General features: G+C 39.0%; 1 protein-coding gene across 1 annotated transcript; it reads right to left on the bottom strand.

Moving 5' to 3' along the window:
- Nucleotides 1-873: 873 nt before the first annotated feature.
- OPN4 (opsin 4) lies at nt 874-18,568 on the bottom strand. The gene is made up of 12 exons (XM_030951322.1): nt 18,542-18,568; nt 15,041-15,183; nt 13,006-13,139; nt 11,632-11,835; nt 9,593-9,764; nt 8,567-8,731; nt 5,959-6,066; nt 4,636-4,816; nt 2,958-3,104; nt 2,377-2,445; nt 1,903-1,938; nt 874-1,065 (listed from the first exon to the last, which is right to left on the bottom strand). Exons 1-12 carry the CDS (start codon nt 18,566-18,568, stop codon nt 874-876), a joined length of 1,578 nt encoding a protein of 525 aa, XP_030807182.1.
- Between the last annotated feature and the right edge of the window lie 6,321 nt (nt 18,569-24,889).

Here is a 24,889-nt window from a genome sequence, read left to right as displayed (position 1 = left end):
AGAGCAAACAACTTTGAAGTATCAGAAATCTGATGTATTGACTTACCCATAAGACATTTCAGTACAAACATTGCTTTGTATTCTGGATTCTTCTCATGAAACCTGCTAAAGGAAAGTCAGAAGGAATTTCATAATAATCTCCTATAGCTCTGTGGAAGTTAACTGAGAATGGGTTAAAGTCTTCTCTTAAGCCACTGTTGGAAAACAAACTAAGTATGGAAAGGACCATAGCCTTTTCCTCAAGTGTTACTCCTTTCTCTTTCCCTGTCTCAGAAATTAAAATAAAGATATGAGACTTCAAATTACTGCTAAAGTGCATTGCCTTGTAGAAGAAAATGGGGGAAAATGTGTCATTAATGAGAGAAGGGGGCACTGACTGTGTAATTAAGTTTACATTTGGTTGAGAAACTTCACAATAATGAAGAAACTATCATCAGGAAGTAATGTACATTTCCTCCCAAATTTCTCAGCTTTAGCTCTGTAATAGCTTTGAAGTTAATACACTAAGCGAACAAAGCCAGTTTTGAATATTATACTTCCCTTCCCTCTCAGGTTAATCCCAGACGGTTTCTAGGTAAGGTCTGTGCAGTGGTGGGAATTTATGTGAGCAGAGTAAAATCCAAATGAAAGAAATTTTTTCATGAGCTGCATAAAGAAGAAATATTAAAATTACATTGTGACTCAGATCAAGATCTGATCCACTGGAGAGAGTTCTGATGCTGAAAAGATGACTCCTCATGTTTTTATCCTTGCTTGTTTTGTGCTGTGTCTTTGTAGGAGCATTTCAGACCAATCTAGGAAGGTATTCTGGATTCAGCCAGTCCACAGCTGTTCCAGAGCTGTTGGCTATGGTGATACTCTGGCTTGCGCCACTCAACTGCTGGACTTCTTGTTCTGCTTGTGACTGCTGGATTTAGGGTACAGGAAACCAGAGTTGTATCTAGAAGGCAGCTCTACTCCTTGGACACTGCTGCATGTTATTGTAATACTGGGTATCTTGGCTGAAGATGGTCCCTGGTGCGACTCTCCTTTTCTTTTTCCAATACTGTTCAGGCTCTCACTTTTCTAAAGGATGCAAAGATTTACAAGAAATGGACAACACAAGCATCTACAAAGAGATCCCATTGAATCATCTATTAAAAATGACATATATTTAGCACCTTGCTAGTCCCCATGGCTGACTGAAAAGCAAACTTAAATGATGGAGGGAAAAGTAGATCTGAACATTTTTTTTAATATTTCATTAATGACTTACAAAAAAACCCCCACACCTGTTAAACAAGCTAATGTACTAAAGGATTAAATACTTTGCATTTGCTACTTAAGCGCTGGTCTACTTTGAAGAAAGACCAGGCTCATGACAGCACATTTAACTATGAACAGAAATACTGTGAATATGCTCAGACAGCCTATGAATTCAATTGGGTACAGAGTTTCTCCATAAAGAGGGACTATTTAGGGTCATTGGGCAAGCAGTAATGTTATACATAGTGTTAACAGCATGGATAATTTGAAGGGGGAAGCAAACTACATAATGAGGTAAAAATTGAGGGAAAGATTAACTAGCATTTTTTGACAATAAGCAGCATTAGCTGTCACTTGCACAGTACCAAAAAAATCAGTTAGGATGAGGCTCACAATAGCTCATATGGATCATTGCTAATAATAAAGAGAAAATTTAAGGTGATTGTATTACACTGGGGTTAGTGCTGCCTTGTTTTCATCTGTCAGCTCTTTGCTTTTATTCCCATGTCTGCTGAGAATTAAGGCAAGTTGACTCGTGAGAGATGTCAGATATTTTTACCCATATGCTGTAGCTGTGTTAGATGAAGAAGAAACAGACACTAATACAACATACAACATCCTACTGAATAGGTGACATGGCATATTTCAAAAACTGACCTTGATTTCCTCCAAGCTGCATGTTTTAGATGTTTGCTGCAACCCAAAACAGAGAACATTAAATAGTTAACAACATCACTTTGTACAGCAGTTCTTGCCACAGGACTAAGGCTGTCTCAGAGGTATGAGCCATCAGAATGGCTGTCTCAGCTTAGCATATACACCATTAATATAAAGATGGCACAAAGTTAATGCTTCCATACTCCACTAAGGAAATCACAGACCTCATTATAGGACTTATTAATTCAAGAAAATATTCAGATTCCTTGAAGAAGCTGAACTTTGGAAGAATCCTGTAATACCTATGTTCAACTTCTGCTCAGTTTTAGCAGTGGTCTACCTTTGTGGTCATGTTTTCTGCATTATTCTGGGAATATTGGGTAATTTTTGCATCTCAAAACCAACTTAATTTGCGCTCAGGGACTGGGATTGTCATTAGTTTTTGTTGCCAAATATTAAAATAATAGTTCTTACAGTAGGTGTAGCCATGTACTCTGTGGCATTCAATTCCACCATCAATATGTCATCAGCATCTACAGCTGTCTGAAAAATGAACACAGATAAAACAGATGTAAATGGCATAAAGGTATGTCACAATATAAGACATATGCAAAATGCATAGGGGAAAAAAGAGGACAGCAAAGGACTGACTGAAAAGCAGTGATATATTAAAGATAGCCCTCTTTTTTACATCTTACCATATTTGTTCATTTGGTAACAAATGGTGGGATAACCAAGATCAATCAAGTAATTTGGACAGCAAAAGACAAATATTTCTAAATACACACTTAAAACCAAACATGAGACAACTCTCCATTCAGATTTTAAGTTCTCTAAAACAGCAGCAGAAATGCAATGAAGACAGCTGAATAATGAACCAGGGTGGGAATAAAAAGCTGATGACCTTTTACAGCCTGTAAGTCATTACTCATTGTGTTAACTCATAGGTTATCCACATCTTCTTGGCAGGAACCTTCATGATTAATTATGGTACAATGTGCAGATTTGTTAACTTGTCATTTGTTAGAGAATTTAGGTATTACACAGTCTATTACCTTCCCACAATTCCCAGAATCCTGGCTTGTCAGTTTGGCTCTTATGTCACTAGTCTGAGTTGTGTCTTTATCTGTTTTGTAGGAAATTTGTCTTCTGGCAAGTCTGGAGAACATACTGGGAGTATCAGTTTCTGTTTCAGTACAGCCCTAAAATTAATACAGCAAAAACATTCACTCTAGGTCCTTTAGACTTTCATCCAGTTTGCCCCAGACAAACCTAGACAGAAATCATAAAAGAAACAGGCATTGTATAAAAGACATTTCAAAAAGTTCTGCCATATATAATTTCATAAAATGTCTGCTTATAAGTACAAATAAAACTATAAACTCTTTTGCATCTAAAATCAGCTTACTTTTTTTTTCCTCCAGAGGATGCACTGCAAAATTTGAAAGAAAATAGTGTTTTGTTACAATCTATTGTTGAAACTTCTCTGATGCCTCTTATAGCTCCAAGGAGACAGTGTTTCCACAGTACTACCCACTTAGGAAGCACAGGTGTTTGGAGGAATTGGGGCCAAAGTTTCCAAAGTGGCTTGGGTGGAAGCAGAAATAAATAGAAAGAAATGTCTCAGAAGTGCAGAATCAGTGCTTTAGAAATAGTTTGTTTCAGTAAGGAGTCCTGGGTTTATAAACTTTGTTCCAATTAATGGGAAAACAAAACCATGTCATTGAGGGAGTCTGTTGTTTTTTTAACAATCAAGATTTGCAGTGTAAGCTATGCAATATAAAGATGTTCCTTTTCTATTAGCCAGTTTTAAAACCATCCACCTGACTGGAGGCTACCAGCCAGAAGTATTTCATCTTGATTGGACTGAGAAGTCAAAAGAACAGAGAGGGCAAAGAAATTGAAATGTCATTGTTAAAAACAGCTGTCAGAATTCAGTGCTTGGCTGGACTAGATACAATTATTATCCTGACTGTGAAAAAGAATTGTCAAGAAATTTTTTTCTTTTCAGTTATTTAGAAATTTAGTTTGAAATTACTGCAATGAACAAACTGATATGCCTATTTAGTTAGCAATATAACTTTGAGTTACAGAAGGGAACCTGGATGCCAAATACTTGCCCTGTTTTCAGCTGCTGTGTAAAACATTTGTTTCCACTTAGATTGGCAGCAGCAAGCTGTTGAGGTCTTCTGTGAGAAAGACTCTGTAATGGATTTACTGATTTGTCTAAATCTGATGATTAATATGTTTCCAAATACATCCCATCTTCAGAAAGCATTATCTATTTCATTACAACCTTGCTTTCACTAGAGAACTATTTTCTGACTAGCAGTTTCTTTTTTCAGCATCCAGACTGCAGATCTGTGGTGAGACAAGCACAACTTAAAAGCATGATCAGACTTTCTACTGAACTCTATGCTACCTTTATTGGTACTTATAAGTAAGGCTTTATAAAGCCTTACCTATCAGTAACACTTTACTTTCTAAAATTCCTGTTCTATTTTTCCACTCTTCCTGCAGTGTCACCAAACATCAAGAAGAAAATTATCTACATCCTGCTTTTACACTTAGCCTTCTGTCTTTAATTTTGCTTTGTCCCTCCACTTTCTCTGGAGCTTTTATAACAAGCACCGTAATTCACTTCATGTAAAGCATCTACCACTTGAAAGGACTCTATATGAAGATGAATTGCTTTTCAATTAAAAATGGGTGTATGGGAAGTGTCTCCCTTACTGATTCACTGTCAGAGAGAGAAGACAGTCTCCTTTTTCCTTTCTGCAGCCCACTTATCTCAGAAGACTGGCTGGTTACGGTCGCTCGTCTGGAGGAGTGGTAACTGCTGGAGGACCGTGAGTCTTTAGGAGAAACTCTCAGTAGGGGTCCAAGGCAAGGAACATATGTTGCAATGGCTCTTCTAATGGATAAGAGGTAGAACCAGTCAGATTTTTTTTTCTGTTCGCACAAAAATTCAATCATCATAAACAATGTGTTTATTCAGAGAAATGAACTAATGCTGCATGGACTGGAAAATTACTGGGTACAAAAAGAGTTTTCCAGATATCAGATATCTCATATACAATCACCCTGCAAGATCACTTATTCACAGTGTTTTGCAGAACTCAAATTTATTGCTTGGCAGGGATAAGGGCATTAAAATATAACTTTGGAACTGAAGAGAGCTATTAAAACAATGTTTTATCTGCTTTCAGCTTAATCAGGGCAAAAATAAAATTCTGTCCCTTTAAACTGAACCTCGCAGAAGTACTACATAATGAATTATTTTAATCTTCCCCTAAGCAGCTATTCTAGCTTCTCTTATACATCTGTTTGCTGGCTATCTGTAGAGTTATACAGAATGTGCATTTATATTACTGTATTACTTTGCTCATGTGCAGTATTAGGAAACTCTGGCCTAGCTTTCCTCTTCCTTCCCCTTGAAGACGTTCCTGCCCACCTCTTCTCTGTTCAGTTCCTCAGTAGGTCTTTGTAGGTGGTGAAACAACAGCCTATCTCTGGCATTACTACCATCTGTCAAATCTCACTGCCTGCATCTGAACTTGGAGTGGCAATGACCCTTCATTTTACCTGTCAGAGGAAATACTACCTGAAATATGAAAGCCTTGAGAAACATGAGGAGGATTCACAAAATAGGGAAGAGGTGGTTTGGCTCACTGTATTGCCTCTCTCACTGGCCTGGCTAATGTAACAAAGTGCTATTTGCAACTCTGCCCAATGTCTGCCTCTCACGAAGACAGTTAAAAATTTGTGGTGCTTTTTCCTTTGAGATGGAAAGGTTTCCATCTTTTATCATGCAATAGGTAAATACAGATCAGTATCCATAAACATCTCCAACTACCATCTGCTCAGGAGTTTGTTCCAAGTACAAATTCCACTGACATTTCTATGGCACCGAGGAGTGTTCCTGGGGAGGGCAAGGCTCTCCTACAGAGTTAAAATGAGCAGGTGAAGGAGAATTTGGGTACTAGACCTAAAAGTGACAAATTTACTCTCAGATTTTCTTTGCTATATAAACATAGCTTGTAAGAGCGAACTTACCTGTATTTGGGGTGAGTGATGGCATAAATGATGGGGTTATGGATGACAGAAGCTTTGGCAATCACAGCTGGTATGGAGTTCATGAAAGGTGTTAGGACATGGGAATACCTAGAGTAATGCAAACACATCATATATTTACTACTGAGTTCTGCATTGTCTATGAAGTTATACAGTGGCAAGATAGGCTTTAAGGCTCTAAAGAGAGTTAAAGAGGTGTTCTGTACCAAAACAGTGAGAGAAGAAGTTCTACATCATTAGCCTGTAAAGATCAACATCAGTCTAATTGGATTTCTGGGGGCTTCTCTGGCAGTACTTCACTACTATGAAGGATTCCCATGTTGTTTAACCCAGGGACAATGTCAGCCTTTTAAAAGACCTTACCATCTTGGTGAGGAAGTTTCTCATCATACTATGGGAATATATATGCTCTGTGATGAGGTGGAAATGGTTTGCCAATTGCAGTATAAGAACCATTTTGTCAGCTGCCTGCTGAGATGCCATTTCCCCTCTTAAGGCTTTTCCCTGATAAGGATAAGGATGTTCTCTATGTGCAATATTTAACACGGTTTCTCCTGCTCATTCTTTAAAAACATGGGTTAGAGGTATAAATCTTCACATATTCTGGATAACATACCGTGTGACCTTACTGGAATGAAGATTTTGACCCTGAGCTGAGACAATGCTTTGGTAAGGCTGATGGAGAGTTCAGCTAACAGAATCAAACAGTGGCAAAGCCTTCTGTTTAAGCTAATAATTCCTGTGTTTAAACTAATAATTCCCAGCAAATGCAACCTGTAGACCAAAAGTATTAGTGAGCATGACTGTGCTAGCTCGCTTTTCCCTATTCAAAATATTTTCTAAAGGAATTAAGGTTCTTCCTTCATTTTTCATATGTTGTTGCTCTGTCAGATGAGTAGTCTTTAGTCCAAGACTATAGCCACAGACTCCATGTCTGCCTCCCATATGTGGCATGTAGCAAGATTTTATCTGAGTCCCTTGCAATAAAATTTCACAGAAGACATCCAGGCTTGGTTATTAACCTGAAAAATCCCAGTAGGATTGCATAAAAGAAATAGCCCAGAAATGGAAAAAATCTGAATGAAGCTATGTTGCTCTCCAGATGTCTTTATAAGGAAAATTCAAAAATGCTAATTTCTAACATACTGCAGAATTATAAAACTGTTCATTTGTTCAGATTTTTCAGAGTGTGAGACATGGAGCAGAAATCTAGATCAGCAGGTACTTGATGCTCCTAAGGTAGATGCTGAATCGTGCGTGACAGCGCAACAGTTCTACATAGTGGTCAGCTTAAAGCATCCCCTATTGATTTTCTTTTAGGTCTCTTACAGTACTGCAAGGTAGCTATGCTTATTTTCTGTGTCTCCTTGCTTCTCCTCTGTGTCTAACTGGTCACAAGTCACCAGTGGAAGATGTCCAGTACCTCTGACAGGAAATGGGACACTAGGACACATGTGAAGGATTCCTGTTCCTGAGTGAGGAACATGTTTACCTTCATGTAGAAAATGTTCGTTGCAGCTGGGAATCATCTGTCTGCATACAAAGGGAGAGGATCCACTTCCCTCTGTATTTTTTTTCTTCTTAAACCTAAGATTTTAGAAGTGCTGTGTTTAGGAAACTGCCTTTCTAAGCAGTTGAGACGAAACCCTGCAGTGGCCTCTTTCTTGGGTGTGTAACAAAAATCACCCTTGTCTCCCTAAATGCTCCATAGTAAGTAAATTTGAGCTGTGTGTCAATTTTAGAAACACCTTGAAAAATAATAAGAGAAGTGTTTTGTACTGTCATAGGAATCGTCCAGGTGAGGTTTTGCAGGTGACAAGCCTTCCGAAAAGAGATACTCACACACATTTTAGAGAGGCTAAACTGAAGCACAGGAAGATTCACATCTTAAGGTGGGAGAAATAACCACGTAGAGCAAAGGCAAATGGATTCCCAGTCCATTACTTTGCCTAGTATCAACTATCTGGGGTCAAGCTACATGTTTTAATACTGTCATGCTTCCATTGAAATGTCTGTATAAAATGCTGACAATTAAACAGATGAAGAACATGCTTTGATGATATATGTTTATGATCTTTTATATCCAGCATCAAAAAGCTAACATGTTTATGTACTAATTTTGAACTTGCTTATACATGTAAGGAATTTTAGCAGTTTGATGTAACACAAAAAAATGAATATATCTTTATAGATTAAAGACGTAGAGAAAAAAAAGAGAATCAACCCCTGGGAGGATCTTTTTGGAGTGCTTTATTTAGCATTTTGGTGCTAAATAAAGTTCTGATAGTTCAAATATCCTAGCATAGAGAATGCATTCGGAAATCTTCAGCATGGCAGTTTATATTGCCAGTAATAGTATTCTTGTTTTCTTTCTCTCTTTTTCTTTTTTTTAAATTTTCTTAAGGTCAAACTAAGAAAAAAATCAGTCAGCATGTGCCCCATTGGTTAAATATCACTCCTAAATATTTGAATGTTTTGGACATGCTTCAGAGGTCAAACGTGACAAGTAGTTTTGACTTTCATCTGTCCTTTACAGTTCCACATCTTTTGCTTTCACTGAATATTGCTTTGCTGATACATTTATAATTACCCAGCAAAAGCTACCAGAGCAACAACAGAGTATGGTGACCAGGAAATGACAAAAAACAAGATGACGATCAGTGCAATTTTGGCCATCTTCCACTCATTTTTCATCCTCTGATACTGTTTCTGGAACTCTCTATTTCCACGTTTGCATCCAAATGTCTGAATAGATCTAGGGAAAATAAACATACAACAGCAAAAAACAAAGGTAGGGAAGTGAGCAAATAGCTTCATGAAGTGGGACATCAACTACTCTTCTGCTACTTTAGGCTAAAACTCATGCACTTTTATTGCACATTAATGCAAGTTCGTGACCCCTGCTTCCCAATTCGATGTACTTCTGTTGCACTAATCAATGGCAAAATCCACATGTGCTTCAGTGAAAAAAAAATAGCAGAAAGGTACCAAAATATTTTCCACATAAAGCAGCTATTCAAGCCAATTGAATAATGCTGAGTTAAAGACACTTAGAGGAGTCTTTGCTTCCCTGGGTCTGTTTTCCTACCTTGCTGTCACTTTGAACTTCTGAGTTAGACCAGATCTACTGGGATCTATGAGACTGGTACCCGCAGATGGCACATGGAGTGGCAGGCTGCCCTTTATATTTAAAGCAATAGCAATAACTTTTTGTTTCAGAGCCCTGCTATTGAATCTTTAATCTCCTTTTTTATTTAAGTTTATAGTTAAATTCCATCTATTTTTCTATGAAATAGTTATTGATACACTGTCATTAGGTGTTTCTGAGGTCCCTTTTGTTTTTATTCTGGTTGGTTAATTTCTGTATCCTTTTCCATGTCATTAGATAATACACTGATAAGCTCAGGCCTAAATTCAGGAATGGTCCTTCTAAGAATTATGTCCTACCATACTGACTATTGACAGAATTCTCGTTTGGTTTACTCTTTCAGTTGTACTTACAAAATAAATGTGAGAAACGTGTCCCAGTTTTCTTCTGTTCTTTTTTTCTTTGTTTTAAGAAAACAAACAGTCACTTAAGCACAAGGATAAAAATGTAGGACTGTTGGCTACTTACTTGTTGGCCTTCTTGATAGCCTCAAAGATAGAGACATAGCTGTATATGATAGCAATCAAAGGAATGAAAAAGACAAAACAGAAAAGCAGCATCGTGTAGGCACGGACTGATGGTGTGAAAGTCATGTAGTCCCAGGAACAGGAAGTCAGCAAACCCTCAGGAACATAAGCACCTAGAAGGGAAGACAGGAGAAGGTATAAACCATGAAGTGAATGTTATTCTGAGTGCAGAAGTTAGAGAAGATACTCAGAAAAACATTGGATTTAGTCCTATTCTCTGAAAGGGAAAAAAGAGTTTAAAAGGATAAACAATTCTTCATGTAAAGAACTTTTATATTTTCTTTTGTTTCCCTATTATATTTATGCTTAGCAGTCTGAGGCTTCAGAAAACTGAGTAATTTTGCTTCAGTCTTGAATATTGTTTAAAACTCATTATAGTCAAATGGAATCTCTTCAAATACTTATTTGGGTATGGAACCAGACCTGTATTGTTTTTAAATATCTCCATTTCCTGTCAAATTGCTTTCTTCCAAAGCAGTCAAACCAATTGCTCTAGGTATCATTTTTCTAAGCATGTGCAGATATGAGAAATTTACTGGGCAAAAGAGAAAAATTTGTTGTGTAGACCAAATAATTTTGTCATGAAGTAAAGCTGAGAAGTAAAAAAAACAACAAAAACACTGAAAAACCCCCAAACAAACAAACAAAAAAAACCCACTCCAAAACATACCTAATGTTTTGCCTGAAATAAAATGTATTATCTTTAAAGGAACTGTTTCAAACTGTTAAGTAAATAAATTGGCAATAGCAACTTTGGAATTTTTTTACTTTGGAATTTTAATTTTAACTGTTTACGCTGATATTTTCTGTTCTGCTCTTAAAAATATTGCACCAGATGTTCTCAAATGCATCTAATTACAGTGTGAGAGTTCATACTGTGGGTACTATTACAATCTAATTACAAGATAATAACACCCTTCAAGCAATTATTCCACCTTCTTCAACTGAAAATCTATAATCTAAGGCTATATTGTCATTTTGTTATTCTAACAGCTCCTCACTCAACTAAAGACTGCTTCTGTCAGTATTGCAGTTTGCCTGCTTAAGCATGCTTCATGTTTAGGGGGACCAGAATGGTAATAATATGACAATAACAAAACTCTGCTGAAATTCTGCTCAGTACCTGAGTTGGCTGTTGCATCTTTTACTAGTCAACCGTGTCTATGTTCTCACCTCAGTTGGCAGACTCTTCTGGAATTAGGAAGCATAATGGTGGGCTGGGGTTTTGAATGATGAGTTCATTTTAACTTAGTGACTGCAACTGGTGACTCTCAGGAAATATACTTAATGGTAGTGAGGCAGATTGCAGTAAGGAAGAATAACAGACACTCACTTTGTCATGAATTCCAATGATCAAGGGGCTGTATGAATGCTCCAATTTCCATGTGTAAAATCCACATTTACAAAAGCATTTTAGTTACTACTAAATGCCATGCTTATTGGAAGCCAGTGACAACACCACTGAGTGAATGGAGAATGTGGGCAACACCAAGAGCAATTTGTCCATCCAGAACACAGTCAAGACTTACTGAAGATCTCCTGGCACAAATGCTCTGATTCTTTTATGTGAATGAAAAGAATTAGATTGACACTGGTGTCTTAGACAGAAAACTCAGCAGAAATAACACAAATAAATTTATTTAACTTATTTATTGTTAAATTTGATTCAATGGAAGTAGACATGGGATAATGAGCAGGCACATTCTTCATAAATTTTTGGCCATGAATTTATCTGCTGTCCTTTATGGAGCAAGTAGTGTGCTTAAGGAAAAGTGCCACTGTCATATAATATGCTGTAATGCCCACTGCATTCTTTTCTTTTCATTAGAGACTTTCAGTTTCAACATGTATTTTAGTCTCTTTTTTCAAATTGGTCTACTCAAGCCTCATATGTGAGCTATTAGTTCAACCCTCTTCTGCACCTTTAACTGGTCTTTAATCCAACACTAGGGCAAAAAAGTTTTATTCCAGTTCACTTACTCCATCCAAAGAAGGGTGGGAGACTCCAAGCCAAAGAGTACAGCCAGACTCCTACCAGGACTATTAGGGCCTTCTTCTTTGACGTCACTCCAACAGAAGCCAGAGGTTTAGTGATGACAAAATATCTGTCCAAGGCAATCACCATCAAAGTGATCATAGATGTAATGCCAAAAAGAGCTCCGCAGAAGGCATACAGCTCACAGCCTTGCAATGAAGATGACAGAAGTACCAGTGAAATTAATCTACCCATGCTAATTATTTCTAGGAGAGTTCAAGTCTGTGTTTCTTATGAACTAATGTCTTCTGGAATTTGTAAAGCAGTGAAAGGTGAATTTTCCTGCAGTTATAATGCTACTTCAAAGCTGCTGCCTGTCTTGCTAATTGCATTATCCATAGAGATAAACTTCACAGACTTTGTTTGCTTCAATTGCTGGAGACAGTGATACTTAATGTATTTTCACTCATTGATTTCTGGTGATTCTAGTAGGATAATTTCAGCAGTCCATTAGTATCTCATTTAACTCCAGTTTTACTGCAGGTCCCATAGAGCAGCTGTTTTGCTTAACAATGTGATATAGTTTCTTTGGTACTGTTCATATCTCAAGGGCAGCAAAGCTGATGTAAATATGAATACATTAATGAGTAATTTAGCTGAAGTAAATATTCAGACTATGAATACATGAATGAGTGATTTTAATTGTTCAAACAACCTAATGATTAAAAGCAGTGGTTTGGATTAGCTTTAGCCTATATGCAAATGAGCACTTAATGGAAGTAAAATAAAAATATGCTTTTGGTCATCAGAGATCAAAATAGCAATTTTACTTCTGTGAGTTTCCTTTCTGTCAGTACCTGTTCAAGAGGCTAAGACTAGTCTTCCTCTTACAACAGTTATATTGGAAGAATGAAAGCACCCTCATTCCACATTTTCTTACTACACAGAAAGTGTAAAACTTTTGTTGTGAAAAATCAGATTTTCCAGGCTTTCTTGCCTCAGCATGCCAGGTGTGAGTCCCAGAGCAGGTTATTTAAAAGGGCTTTTAAGCTGGTGTGCTGAGGGGGAGTGCTTCTTTGTCAGTAACTAAGTCATGAGGTGACTGGGGAAGAACACTGGCAAGAAGATTAGTGGTGTGCCTCATGTTGCCAGTGATGCCTTTGCATCTGTCTCATTAATGTAATTTTCCTCTCCTGATAGCAGTGTATTTATTACACACAGACACAAATATTCAAAGAAATGTTTGTGTCAACACTGAAACAACGTTGGGAAATGTTCTCAATGTTCTCAATATTGCAAGAGTACCTGAGGGTAGATAGATGAACTGCCACTATGGTAAGAACAAACATAGTGAAATTTTAGAAAGAATATATACAAACCTTTCTCACCAAAAATCCAGTGTTTGTAGAGGCTGCTGGTGAAAAAAACTGGAGACTGTGTAATGGACATCAGGAAGTCACTAATAGCTAGATTGATGATGAGTATGTTGGCTGGAGTCTGAAGGCTCCTACTCCTACAGAGATCAGAAGAAATGTTGCTAAACAGTGCTGCACTGTTAATTATGCTGTTACTCCTTCCTGTGAGCTCACAAATCCCAAGAAACACTCCATGGTAAGCTAAAGCAGAGTGCTTCTTGTTTCTCTCATGAGGGAACACAAGCAAGGCCCAGTTTTACACCCTTTGCATTTTACAGGATTGCTTTGATAACCAGCTCAGTGATGGGGATAAATCACACTGTTCTTTAAATAATCTAACCAGTGCACTGCATGCCCACAATTAGCAGGAAGTTAGAGTTGGTGTACAATATGGATGTCTGGATCTGGGCTGTGTTAAGCAGGAGAAGGGGCATTCATTTTCCACTGCTGATAAGATCAACAGTGGCTTCCTAATACAGGGTTTAAGCAAACTCACTATGAACCACATCAAGCCCTTTGCTTTACATCAGCTCTTCTCTGTGCCACTCATTTCACTTGCCCAGACTCTGTCTTTAAAGGAGCAATAAGCAGCCTTCAGTGTATTCTGCCTGCTTTTGTTATTCATAATATTAAAGTACCGTGTTTTAAAGGGTACACATAAAAACTCAACCAAGAGCTCTTCACTTTGAGGCTCAGTGTAACTACTTAGCTCCTTTTCCAATTTCAGTCTTAGGCATAATAGAAAAATAGGTGAATAAACTATGGGTTTTTGCACTGCTCCAGAATCAAGCACTAGGACCACCATCCCCTTTCTGTCAATTTAGGAGCAAGGAGGTATATTAGTAGGTGCTTATGGGTTGTGTGTATTTGTTTGTAGTCTGCAAAGTCACTGAACACATTTCTATTTCAGGCAGCTGGTCTCTTATGGTTTGTCATTACACGAGGCTGCTTTGTAAGCACCTAAATGTTTTCTGAATTTTTGATGTACTCATTACTTAGCTATCAGTATCCCTTTCTGTCTTCATATCATCTTCAAATGAAGACAAGCTGTGTCCTGAAGTGGAAGTGCCATAGCTGGATTTCCTGTATGGGACCATCCAAAGAGCTAAGCTGGCTCATGTACTTCATCCTCACATATCTGATATGCATGCCAATGCCTTTTCTCTTCTTAAGGCCGCTGCCATTCTCACTTAAGTATGCCATTCTACTCTGAATGAATGTGCTGAAACCTACTGCCCATAAATACAGGCTTGAGACCAAGACAACTTCCATCTACACTCCAGTGATCTAAGTTAACACAGTCAAATGATCCTATAATTTGTTGCTGTTATTTTGGTTTATTACATTTGTGCTTGAAGACCAATCACATAGTAGAAGTTCACTGGCTTGAACATCATGTCAATGCTCTGCTCCAGTGTGATAAATCAGACACAGAATGAGGGGTGAACAGGAATGGTGAGCATATGACATTGTTGTCAGAGATCCAATTTCCCTCAGATAGAAAAGTTGGAATGTGGCTTTAGTTAAAAGGAAACAAGCCAAGTGTTGGAAAATGTGAAAAAAATGAGACATGGCCACTAATGAACAGGGTGGGGGAGAAAGAAACTGACTAATAAGAAACAGGAGGAAGGAAACATCTAAAATAGAACAGATTTGTGAGGTACAGAGGTGCAAACCAGCCCATCAGTTCAATGCGGACACAGCCAGTAGAAAAAAAATTCACTGTAACATTTCTGCTTTGGCTGCATTTCTATAGCTTGTAATATCTGGGTGGTTCTTTGCAATCTTGCTAACAATTTTGCTATGGCTGTGGTAAATGGGAAGAAGTCAGAGGGAAATGGTAGGTTGCCACTCTTTTCCTACAGCAGTGTCTCTTGGTGCATTTTACTCTGCCAGTGAAGAAGTCTGACAGTATTCCTGGACTGTGTTTGCAGCACACAGGATACAGTTGAAGTTCATACATTTGAATATTTTAAAAAGACATTCAAAAGAAAGGTACCTGCAGAAAGCATAGAAGACCAGGAAATTACCCAGAGTTCCTGTAATCCCCACTATAAGGATGACAACTCCAATTGTATAATGGGCATGATCTGGGACATCCACTGTGGGAAAGGCACGAGGAACATCTTGCACTGTCATCTTCTGTGGAGCAAATAAGAGGTCATAGGTATATTGCCAAACTTTCTGAACAAGCTGGCATGTGCTTCTCTGGAAGGGAAAATGGTCAAGAATGCAAAAAGACAACAAGCAAAAAAAGAATAAATTCAAAGTCCATCTATTGAATATCTTTGGGGCATAAATATGCCATCAGCACTGCAAAGGGCAAAGGATGTATGCTTACTGTCAATTTAGAATTTTGGTGAAGAAAAGCAACCTATTCTCTCCCAAAAGAAAAATAAGGATATGAAGGAGAAAGAGAGACAGGAAGGGACCTGCTTCATTGCATCTGATATCAGGTAATGCAGTATTTAACAAGAAGTAAGCTTCCTATAGATTTAATTTCAGGAAAGTTTCTGTACCTGTGAAGTACAATTTCAGTTGTCCTCTGACATCATGGGCTGGACTTCTCTAACTAAGTAGAAATGTTCTATGGATAAATAGGCATTTACTCCTTTAGCAGTATGGCCACTTCATTTTTCCCTCTGAATTACAGTGCAATTTGAGCTGCCCTCAAGAGCTGATTACCAAAAGCCTGGCAGCTTGAACAAGAGTCTTTTGAAAACTAAATTAAGGATCAGAAAAACTAAACCACAAATTCTTTCTACCTTATGCCTGGTTTCCACACCAGTTCTGGTTTTGGATTCTGCCTGAATCAAGGTATTTTGCTGTCTGGGAAGTATTTCATAAACCACTTGATTGAAGCATTTGTGTCTTAATCAGTTAATAACTCACAGCAGAATTCAGCAGCCAAGTCTGAAGATCACAGTATTGGAAATGGGTATTTTTGGACAATAGAGGTGGACATTACTTCTGAATACATCTGTGAGGTCAGGCTGAGGTTATTACAGGCAGTGTGGATTTAAAACCAATGTACCAGTAGCAAGAGGTGAACCCTAGGAGTGCCTGGGATTCTGGATGAGACTGCTCTGTATGCTGAAGATCTGCCCACAGCAATCCTCAACCACCAAAGCACACTCCCTGGGTTTCTACATTAGCAGAAACATTTCATAATTGATTAAATAAAAAACCCAAATGAACCAAACCAGCTAACTTCTGAATAGCTTCTAGTTGAAAATACACCATTTTTGAAAGTCCAACACACATCCCCATAGCATAAGTATTTCTGTATAAGTGATAAAAGGACAACATTCCAAGAACAGAATTCAACTATTACTGAGAAAAAACATCTGTTCTTTTTCAGAGTGAGGAAATAAAATCATATCACTTAAGTGCCATTCCCTTGGAGATGTTATTTCGGAAGTCCTACTAAAGCTAGCAGTGATGATGGTAGGAGCAAGGCCATGCAAGCAAATACTCATAGTAAATAATATCTGATCTAGCCCACTCCTCACAGACCTGCAATGGCAAGGGTATAAGATCAGGTTTAATTATAGCTACAGGGAAAGAAGAAATCCTCATAAGGGCACTTGAACATATTTCAGTGCTGATTCTGACAGATTGATTTGTATGACATCAATTCTAAAGCCAGGAGCAGAAAAAACTATGTCAAAGACATTATTTCAGCTACTTCTGCCTGAATGTGGCAGAAGGATTGTATCTAATTTGGTGTAAAACAGGACAACAAAAGGGGGAAGAAAATACGAGTGCTATGTGGTTGCTTTTATGAATTCATCTAACTTCGAACTGTAGGCACTGGTTTTGCAGGAAGAATATTACAATAGAAGAGACCCCAGTTCCAAAACATGGCAAGTTTTGGCAGTTCAGTGTGAACTTTGGCAATGTAACAAGTTTCTTTGTTCCTAATTTTCCTACAAATGCAGGTAAGGAAGCCACTCATTTACACAGTATGACTTATACAACCAACGATAGTGTTAGGCCTTTTACATTACAACAAATTACAATAATTTAGCAAAACTATCTGACCAGAAACACTGTAATTTCCTGGGGTTCCTCGTGTGGTGTTTGTACTGGCTACCTACAAGAGGCCTCAAACAACTGATAGCAGTTATTTTCCTTTCCAGATCCTTTCTCTGATTTCTGAGCTTGCCTCTGTGGGCACTTGCCCTGTGATGACAGACAGCACAGAGAGGAGTGTAATCCCCCTCAATTATGGTTTCAGCAGGGTGACGCTAACTGCTAAGCCCTCTTTCCAGTAGACAGCAGGGCTTTCCATAGATGATGCTTGCCCTGTTGAGCAATTTGGATAGCAGATTTTGTATCCTGTCTTCCGGATTTAATCTCAGCCACAAGCAGCACACACTGCTTTCACTTCTGAAACTCTCTTAAGCCAGTCTTTGTGTCAAGTTAAAATGCAAAATTTTGGTGATACAGACACTTGACCTAGGGAAAGGGACAGCTAATGAAATTGTTCAGCAGAACATGGAAAAAATCAATTTTTAATTTTCCAGCGTAAATCACTGTGTCCCCAGAATCCCTTTCCATTTTGCCATGCGCTCTACAGTCCCTTTTCTCCCTCCCTGCTGTGTTCTGCTATCCTTTTTCACATTAATCCATCTCATTTAGTTTTTCCAGTGCCTTGGCTCAGGACACTTCCTTATTTATTTTTCTGTAATATACTGCAGATATCCAGGTTTTATTAAAAAATGGATTTTAAAAAACTTGAAAAATTAGGTTGGTTTGTGTTTTCATTATAAAATTTTAAACAGACCGTAGTAAAAACAGCACATGAACAGAACCTGTAGTCCTACTAATATTTGAAGAGACAAAGCCAGGAAGAGGGCTTCTGAACTCCTTTGGTTCAGGCGTGTGGGGTGGGACAGAAAAAATTTTTAGCAAACCCAAAAAACTCCATCCTGAAGTGTCATCACAACAGATTCTCACTTTCACACTTGCAAGGAAAATGTCTTTCTCTTTAGTATATAAAAACTCAGAAAGAGCTTTGATAGGACTTACCTGAGAAAACCTTCCAAAAAACTTTCTTGGGTAACTGCACATAACTCTTTTAACATTTACATAAGCACTCCACTGCACTTACAGATTATTACAGAAATGATAATGATGGGGATTTCCGCCCTGAATAACAACACAAGAGAGCATTGTGTTTGAACTGCTAAACAGCAGTTTAACGTACAAGAACATCTTGTTTTGATAGTTTGCAACATATTTGATGCACTTTGCCATTAGACATTCCTGCCTGTGTTCTGCCTATTGAACTCTGCTGAAAAACACTGCCTGTACAGCCTTTTCTGCATTAAATAAATAGTTAAAAGAAAAAAAAATATTTAAAAGGTTTTGTTATGTCATTATTGCATTACAGCATAAAACGTGTACATGCTCCTTAACTGTCCATTTACAGTCCTGTAAATGCCAGCCTTGCCATAGATCTACATGCCACAGCTTTGAGGACAGAAACACTTACTGTTGGGGCTCTAGGAAGCAGATCCATCCGAGTGTAGGCATTGGCTTCCGAGTCATTCCATGCACTGAGGGACTCCACAGTTCTGGTGCTCTTGGTGTCCTTGGAGGGAAAACAGATCCCCTTCTGATTGGGCTGCTTATTCAGGTGAACAAAACCTAAGCAAAAACCAAGAAAGAAGAGCTGTCCTCTGAATTTAAGTCAGCCACTTTACCTTTTGTGTGTGTGAAGCAGGTTATTGGATTCTTTGGAATGGTGTGAGATCCAGTGCAGACTTCCTCACTAGAGCTTCAGATTGTTTCAGTCCATCATCAGCTCAGCAAAGGGCAGCAGCAGCGGCTTCCATTTAAATACAGGAGAGGGCAGAGTCTGCACATGCCCAGTTTGCAGCTTGTTCCATCTGATTCCAGCTTCACTTTAATGACAGTATAAAACTGATGCTCACTTAAAAGTGCAGGTACCTGGTTTTTGCCTTTGACCAATTTATGTGTGAATTGTAATGCTATTCCCACATTATCTCTGTATGAAGACAAAGAAGTTAAAAGGTGGAGTTCTGTCTGTCTTAAATATACAGTTCTTTTTCACCATATTGGTGAGTTAGTTTTTTGTAGTCTGCTTTTAAAGACCATGCATGTGTACAGTTCTGCTGAAATTGTCAGAACTCAAATAGATTCTGATATTTAACAATGTGCCTGTATGCACTTCTGTCTTGTAGAATTAAGGTCATGGTTGTTTGTTGGTCTACTTCTAAAAATAAACAAAACATAGGGATAAACCCTGACATCATCCTTTTCTGCTCTTTAGTTAAAAACCAAACCAAAACAAAAAAATCCTGCACAATACCTTAGGTAGAAAACAGAAAATATCCATCTGTTTCAAGTGTTGCCTGCTTTCTTTTCAGTTTGTTTAGGTAAAGTACACGTGAATGGATTCTCATTCACAAAATCTGGCTTTACATTCCACTGTGCAAAGACATGAATTGCTGTATTCCCAGTTGAAGGCCCATTACTGTTGTAAAGTGAAGTTTAATTGCAACAGAGAATTAGGCACAGTGTGTGAAAAAGCTCTTCTAGCAGATAGTGCAGCCTAAGTATCACAGAGTTTAAGCCTTCCACCCACTGTCCAAATGACCCTGATGCAAGCTATTAGCTTCACTGCAGTTGGTATTAAAAATAGATGGTGTGAACTGTTACTGGAAAGCCTTTGTGAGAAGGCTGTGTTAGTAATGGTGTGAACTGCATTCCCCAGCTCTGCACATGTACCTTTCCTTAAATGAACACCTGCAGTACCTGACCATAAACCAAAGGATTACATTTCCTTGTGTGAATGGGAGCTGTGCCTCTAATGAAAGGCACTCACCTTTAGTGCTGCAGTTTCCCTTGATAGTCATTTCAGGAGGGAAGCAACCCTTTTGATAGTCATTTCAGGAGGGAAGCAACCCTTCCCTCATTTAAGGAGGGAAACAATCCTTGTTGTCACCAGGCCACTGAACATTAATCAGCAGAGACACTTCTTAGACTCTACAGGCTCTCAAACCATGACACCCTAAGAATAATTATTAGCAGGTCCATTGTGAAAGGCAGAGAGATTCCACAGGGTGTCCCTACCCTGCAGTGTTGGTAGCCACAACCAAGCCAGATTTAAACCAGCTGTGGCAGAACTGCACCCAGAGGTGGCTGATCCACTGACTTGTTTCACCTTTGCCAACGTCTGAGATTCTGTGGTCACTTTGTAGAGTGTGCTCTTCCCTTCTTATTTCTGTGTGACATCAGACACATGAATGTCAGGGCAATGGTGGATGTGACATTAATGTACAAACTTGAAAAGACATTAATGTAAACTCCAAATCCACCCCTCTGTGCATGCACAGTGCTTGCACCATAAGGATGCTGCAGCAAACAAGTGTTGGACATTTTGGGGGACAGAACCTTTCTAGAAGATAATTTTGCATTTACAGGAGATGTCATTACAGAAAGCCACAATGTGAAACTGGCAAAGGCTTGTACTATCTTCAAAGGAAGCTTATTGAGGAGTAGAGCAGAAAGTACAGAAATTGATGTGCAGAGAAATGAGACAATGGTAGGTCTCCCATGTGTGAACTCTGTACTCAAAGGAGTTGCACAGTTACATCCTGATCTTGTCAAACTGATAAGACAAAGTTTCAGACATGCAATCTTCAAGACAAGCAGAAATACTAGATCACATGTGATCTTTGACTTGACATTCTCATTTTCATTGTTTAGATCCTCTTAGTTTTCTGCTTTATGTCATAGTTTTGGACAATGCCAACACTCAATCTGTTTACATACAGCTTGTACATAAAGTTGTCTTTTTCTCTGGATCACAAATGACATTTTTCTTCCTTCTTATTTCCTCTCATCTTAACAACAAGTCACTGCACTGAAAATATTTCATTTCCAGTTAGTCTGGAAGCATTGACTTTTTTGGCATTTTTAGGGGAGCCTGAAATATGTATGGCAGAGTAATCAAATCATAGAATAAATATATATTTTTAAAGTAAATTGGACATTATAGAAGCTGTCTTCCTGCTTCATTAGATTTGGTGTTATACACGCCTTTCCAGAGAGATTACTTTGATTTGTTCAGCAGTTCCTGAGAGCATATTACGAAAGAATATGCAGTGTAAAGGAGAGAAAGAAAGTTTTCCCACTGGGAAGCAGATGCTAGTCCAAAGAGAGCTGCTCATTTGGTATCCTTCCTTACCCTTAGGACTCTGCTTCTCTGAATGCTAGGCTCTTGCAAGCTAGGGAAACTATTTCTGAAAATGGGACCTAACACTCACATTCACAGCCAGAGGAGATGTTCTCATACAATGGCAGTTGTGTGATCCTTTATTATGGCCAATTGCTAGAGGCGATTCAGCTGCCCTGTTTTATGTGTGATGACTCTGCTTCCATGGAAGGAGAGGAATCATCCTACAACTGTACAAGGTTTGAAGTATGAGATATCTCACTCTCTGTCCCTAGGGCTCAGGAAGTCAGACCAAGACATGCAGCAAATCACAAAATTTTTTTTCTCTCATGCTTTCTTTGCTTTATATACAATGTTAAACCAGAGAGAACAGTTCTAAGTATTCTGTTGAGCAATAATTGTTTTTCTTTATAGTTAAGGCTATTTCACTTCAAGTTAATCAGAACATTAGACTTGTGGATCAGGAGGGAAATTTGGCCTCTCTCTCTCTTTGCCTTGCTTATTCTCTACCAAAAGCTTACCTCTGTTATGTTTTCTCTATTAGGCTTCCCAGAAATACATCACTTTATGACCCAGGTACTTTCCAAAGGCATCAGCTCATTCTAAAGCTTTCCAACATTTCTGCCACAAGTTCTGTGTGTGAAACATGCAGAAAGTTCACCTGGCTTATGGCCCAGGCCTGAATTGCCCTCCAGTAACTTCTAGAGAAAGGAAAACCTTTCTAGCATTAATCTGTCAGAATTCTGTTGCATTGAACTATGGTGAGAACAGCCTTCCCACCTTGAGAGTCCTGCCTTCAGCTGGATGCCAGCTGCCTACCAAGCTACTCCATCCCCTCCCCCTCTTCAGCAGGATGAGGAGAGAAGGAGAAAATTAGATAGAAAAAACCTGTGGCTCAAGATAATGGCAGTTTAATAAAACAAAAGCAAAGACTGTGTGTGGAAGCAGAGGAAAAGAAAATACTTGTTCTCTACTTCCCATCAGCAGGAGTTGGCCAGGCCAGGAAGCAGGGCCTCAGCAGGCACAGCAGTTATCACAGAAAGCAAACATTGTAATAACAAATGCCCCCTGCATTCTCCTTTCTCTTAGCTTTCCTTGCTGAGCAGACATCATAATGACATGGAATATCGCTTTGGTCAGCTGGATCTGCTCTCCTGGCCATGGCCCCTGCCAAGATCTTGCCCACCCCCAGCCCACAGGCGAGGGGGGAATGCTGGAGAGGCAGCATTGCTGCAGTGCCAGCACTGCTCAGGCAGAGCCAAAGCCCTGGGCTGTGAGCAGCACCTTTTTGGGTACCAGCACAGCTCAGGGAGGCCTGTGGTGTCACAGTGAGCTCCAGCTAAGACAGACCCAGGGCAACCTCTTGCTGCTGATAATTTACTTCTGTTCACAGTTTTTTATAAATTACAGGCAAAAACGAGAAAGACCACAGACTCTGGGACCCTTCCAGGAAACTGAGAAAATTGTCTAACAGAAAAAGGGAAAGAATGTCTGGATAAAACTTAATTAAAGTCCAAATGAGTATAAGATTTCTTTCACAATGATGGGAAAAGAACTCATTTTCCTCTTTGGCTGGGAGCTGTGGGTGGAATTAGGTATTAGCTCATCTCTAGGAATGAGAGTGCACTGCGAGAACAGGTAATCTGCTGCCTACAAGAACACAGACTGCTTTTGGGAAATGCTGGAAGAGTTACAAGACCAGGGGCATGGTCAGCTAGGCATAAATGCCTTTGAGGCACCTTTACAAAAGCTCACCTGTGATTCTTTAAACTTTCTGAAAGATCACCTAGGTTTCCAAGGCCAGCATAAGGAAAGAGGAACAGACTACTCAGAAGTGGGAAAGGTAAAGTCCCATTTTTCTTTGAGGCATTCACAAAACAAAGTTGTTTGGTATTGTTAATAAGTTGAGTGATTGTAATTTTTTTTACCCATTGTGCTGTGTGAAATGATAGCAACAATTCCTGAAAACGTCTTGGGGAAGACAATTCTCAGTACTCAAAATATGCTCTGCTTGCCCTCTAGACATGCTAGGTAATCCTATAATGAGGATAAGGGCCAGAAGTATCGATTTTTCATTTGAGTGTCCATTTATTTGCAGTATCTGCCTTTCAAAAGGCAAAATTACCCTATAAAAATCTGAGTCCACAGCAGCCTTCCCCGCACAGATCCCCCTGGATAATGTGAGCCCTGAGTATCTCCTTTGGTATTGCTTCTCAGTGGCTGCAACCTCTGAAAACATGTTTCTCTCAGAAGAATTTTAGGGCCCTATTTTTGTACTGGTACCTGCAACAAATATATCTGCTTAGATATGCAGGTGCAAACTGGTTGCTCGTTTTACACAAAACTCTGGTTTGAACCATCTGTGTTCTTTTTGCCTTTTAACAGCTAAGATCTGTCAGAGGGGAGCTCTCCCACTTCTTAGCTGTTCCCAGAGAGTGCACTGCAATTTTGGCACCCCAAATAACAAGACAGGGAGAGAGCTGTGCAATATATATCTTCTGTGTGCTCTATTAATCATAAAAATTAAATTTAGTTCTTCGTGCCTGCAGCAACTTGGCAAGGGGACAGGAGGCAAGAAGACCCTTTGTAAATAAAATTGTTAAACTGAATACAAAGTTCTGTATGGCCTTTCATGGGAGCATGCTCTTGGGACTCCTCAAAGATCAATAGATAAAATAGAAAACAGTAAATCAAATCAACATGGTTTCTATTGTGCTATATAAGTGAATAATTCACCTCATGGGTAGTTCTGATTTTGTAGGGTAGCCAAGATCTATGGTGAACAGCAAAGGCACAAACTGTAGGGTGCAGCCAGCAAGCTCTAACTCTGGGATGTTTAGCCCCACAGCAGGAGAGGGAGAATCCCAGAGCTGGGCCAAGTACAGAAGAGCCAGACCTGAAAGGATGGTTTAGAAAAGTGCCTTCAAACACAAGATTTGGCAAAACCAAAACCTTTTCCACTGAGATGAAGATTCCATCAGTGATCTCTGCAACAGTCTGAATGTAGCCCTGTAAATGGCATTAGGCTGTAAGGCTATGGAAGGCACAATCCAGCAGTTTCTCTCCTGAGTTCCCCCAGTTGTGTTTCCAGCTTTCTCTGGGGGTTCATGGCTTCAAGGGCAGCTGGCTTGAAAAGCTGAGCCCACCTCTGTCCCTCTTGTCCTTCTTCACAGAATCTGAACCAAAGTAGTTGCACAGGGAGTTCTCAAAACCAGCCAAGTTGGATTTGCAGTGCCTCCAAAAAAAGCCTCTTAACCCTGATTTGTGGAGGGAGCCCTCAGATTCATCCTTCCCTGTCTCCTATGGCTTAACCTCTTTGCAAAGCCTATCCTTCTCCAAGGAACTCTGGTTAGCCAAACCTTTTTCAAACAGTTTCAGCTGGAAGCTTCCCTACTTCTAATTCCCAAATAAGAGCTCTCACCTTTTCATATGTGTGAATTAAAGCTGATTGTGCTGGTGCAGGTTATTGCCTACTGCTGGCAGGGAGAAATCATATTTAAAAAACAATTGAAAACTTGCTGTATCATTGCATAAAAAATGCCCCATCTTTTTGGCAAAAATTAGATACAAAAACTTAAAGAAAAATTCCCTTGTTACTCTCTTCCCCTTAATAAACCATGTCTCTGTCACATACAAGTC

This window comes from Camarhynchus parvulus, chromosome 6 (assembly GCF_901933205.1).
Source record: "Camarhynchus parvulus chromosome 6, STF_HiC, whole genome shotgun sequence".
Lineage (NCBI taxonomy): Eukaryota > Metazoa > Chordata > Aves > Passeriformes > Thraupidae > Camarhynchus > Camarhynchus parvulus.
This window is presented reverse-complemented; position numbering and strand designations above follow the sequence as displayed.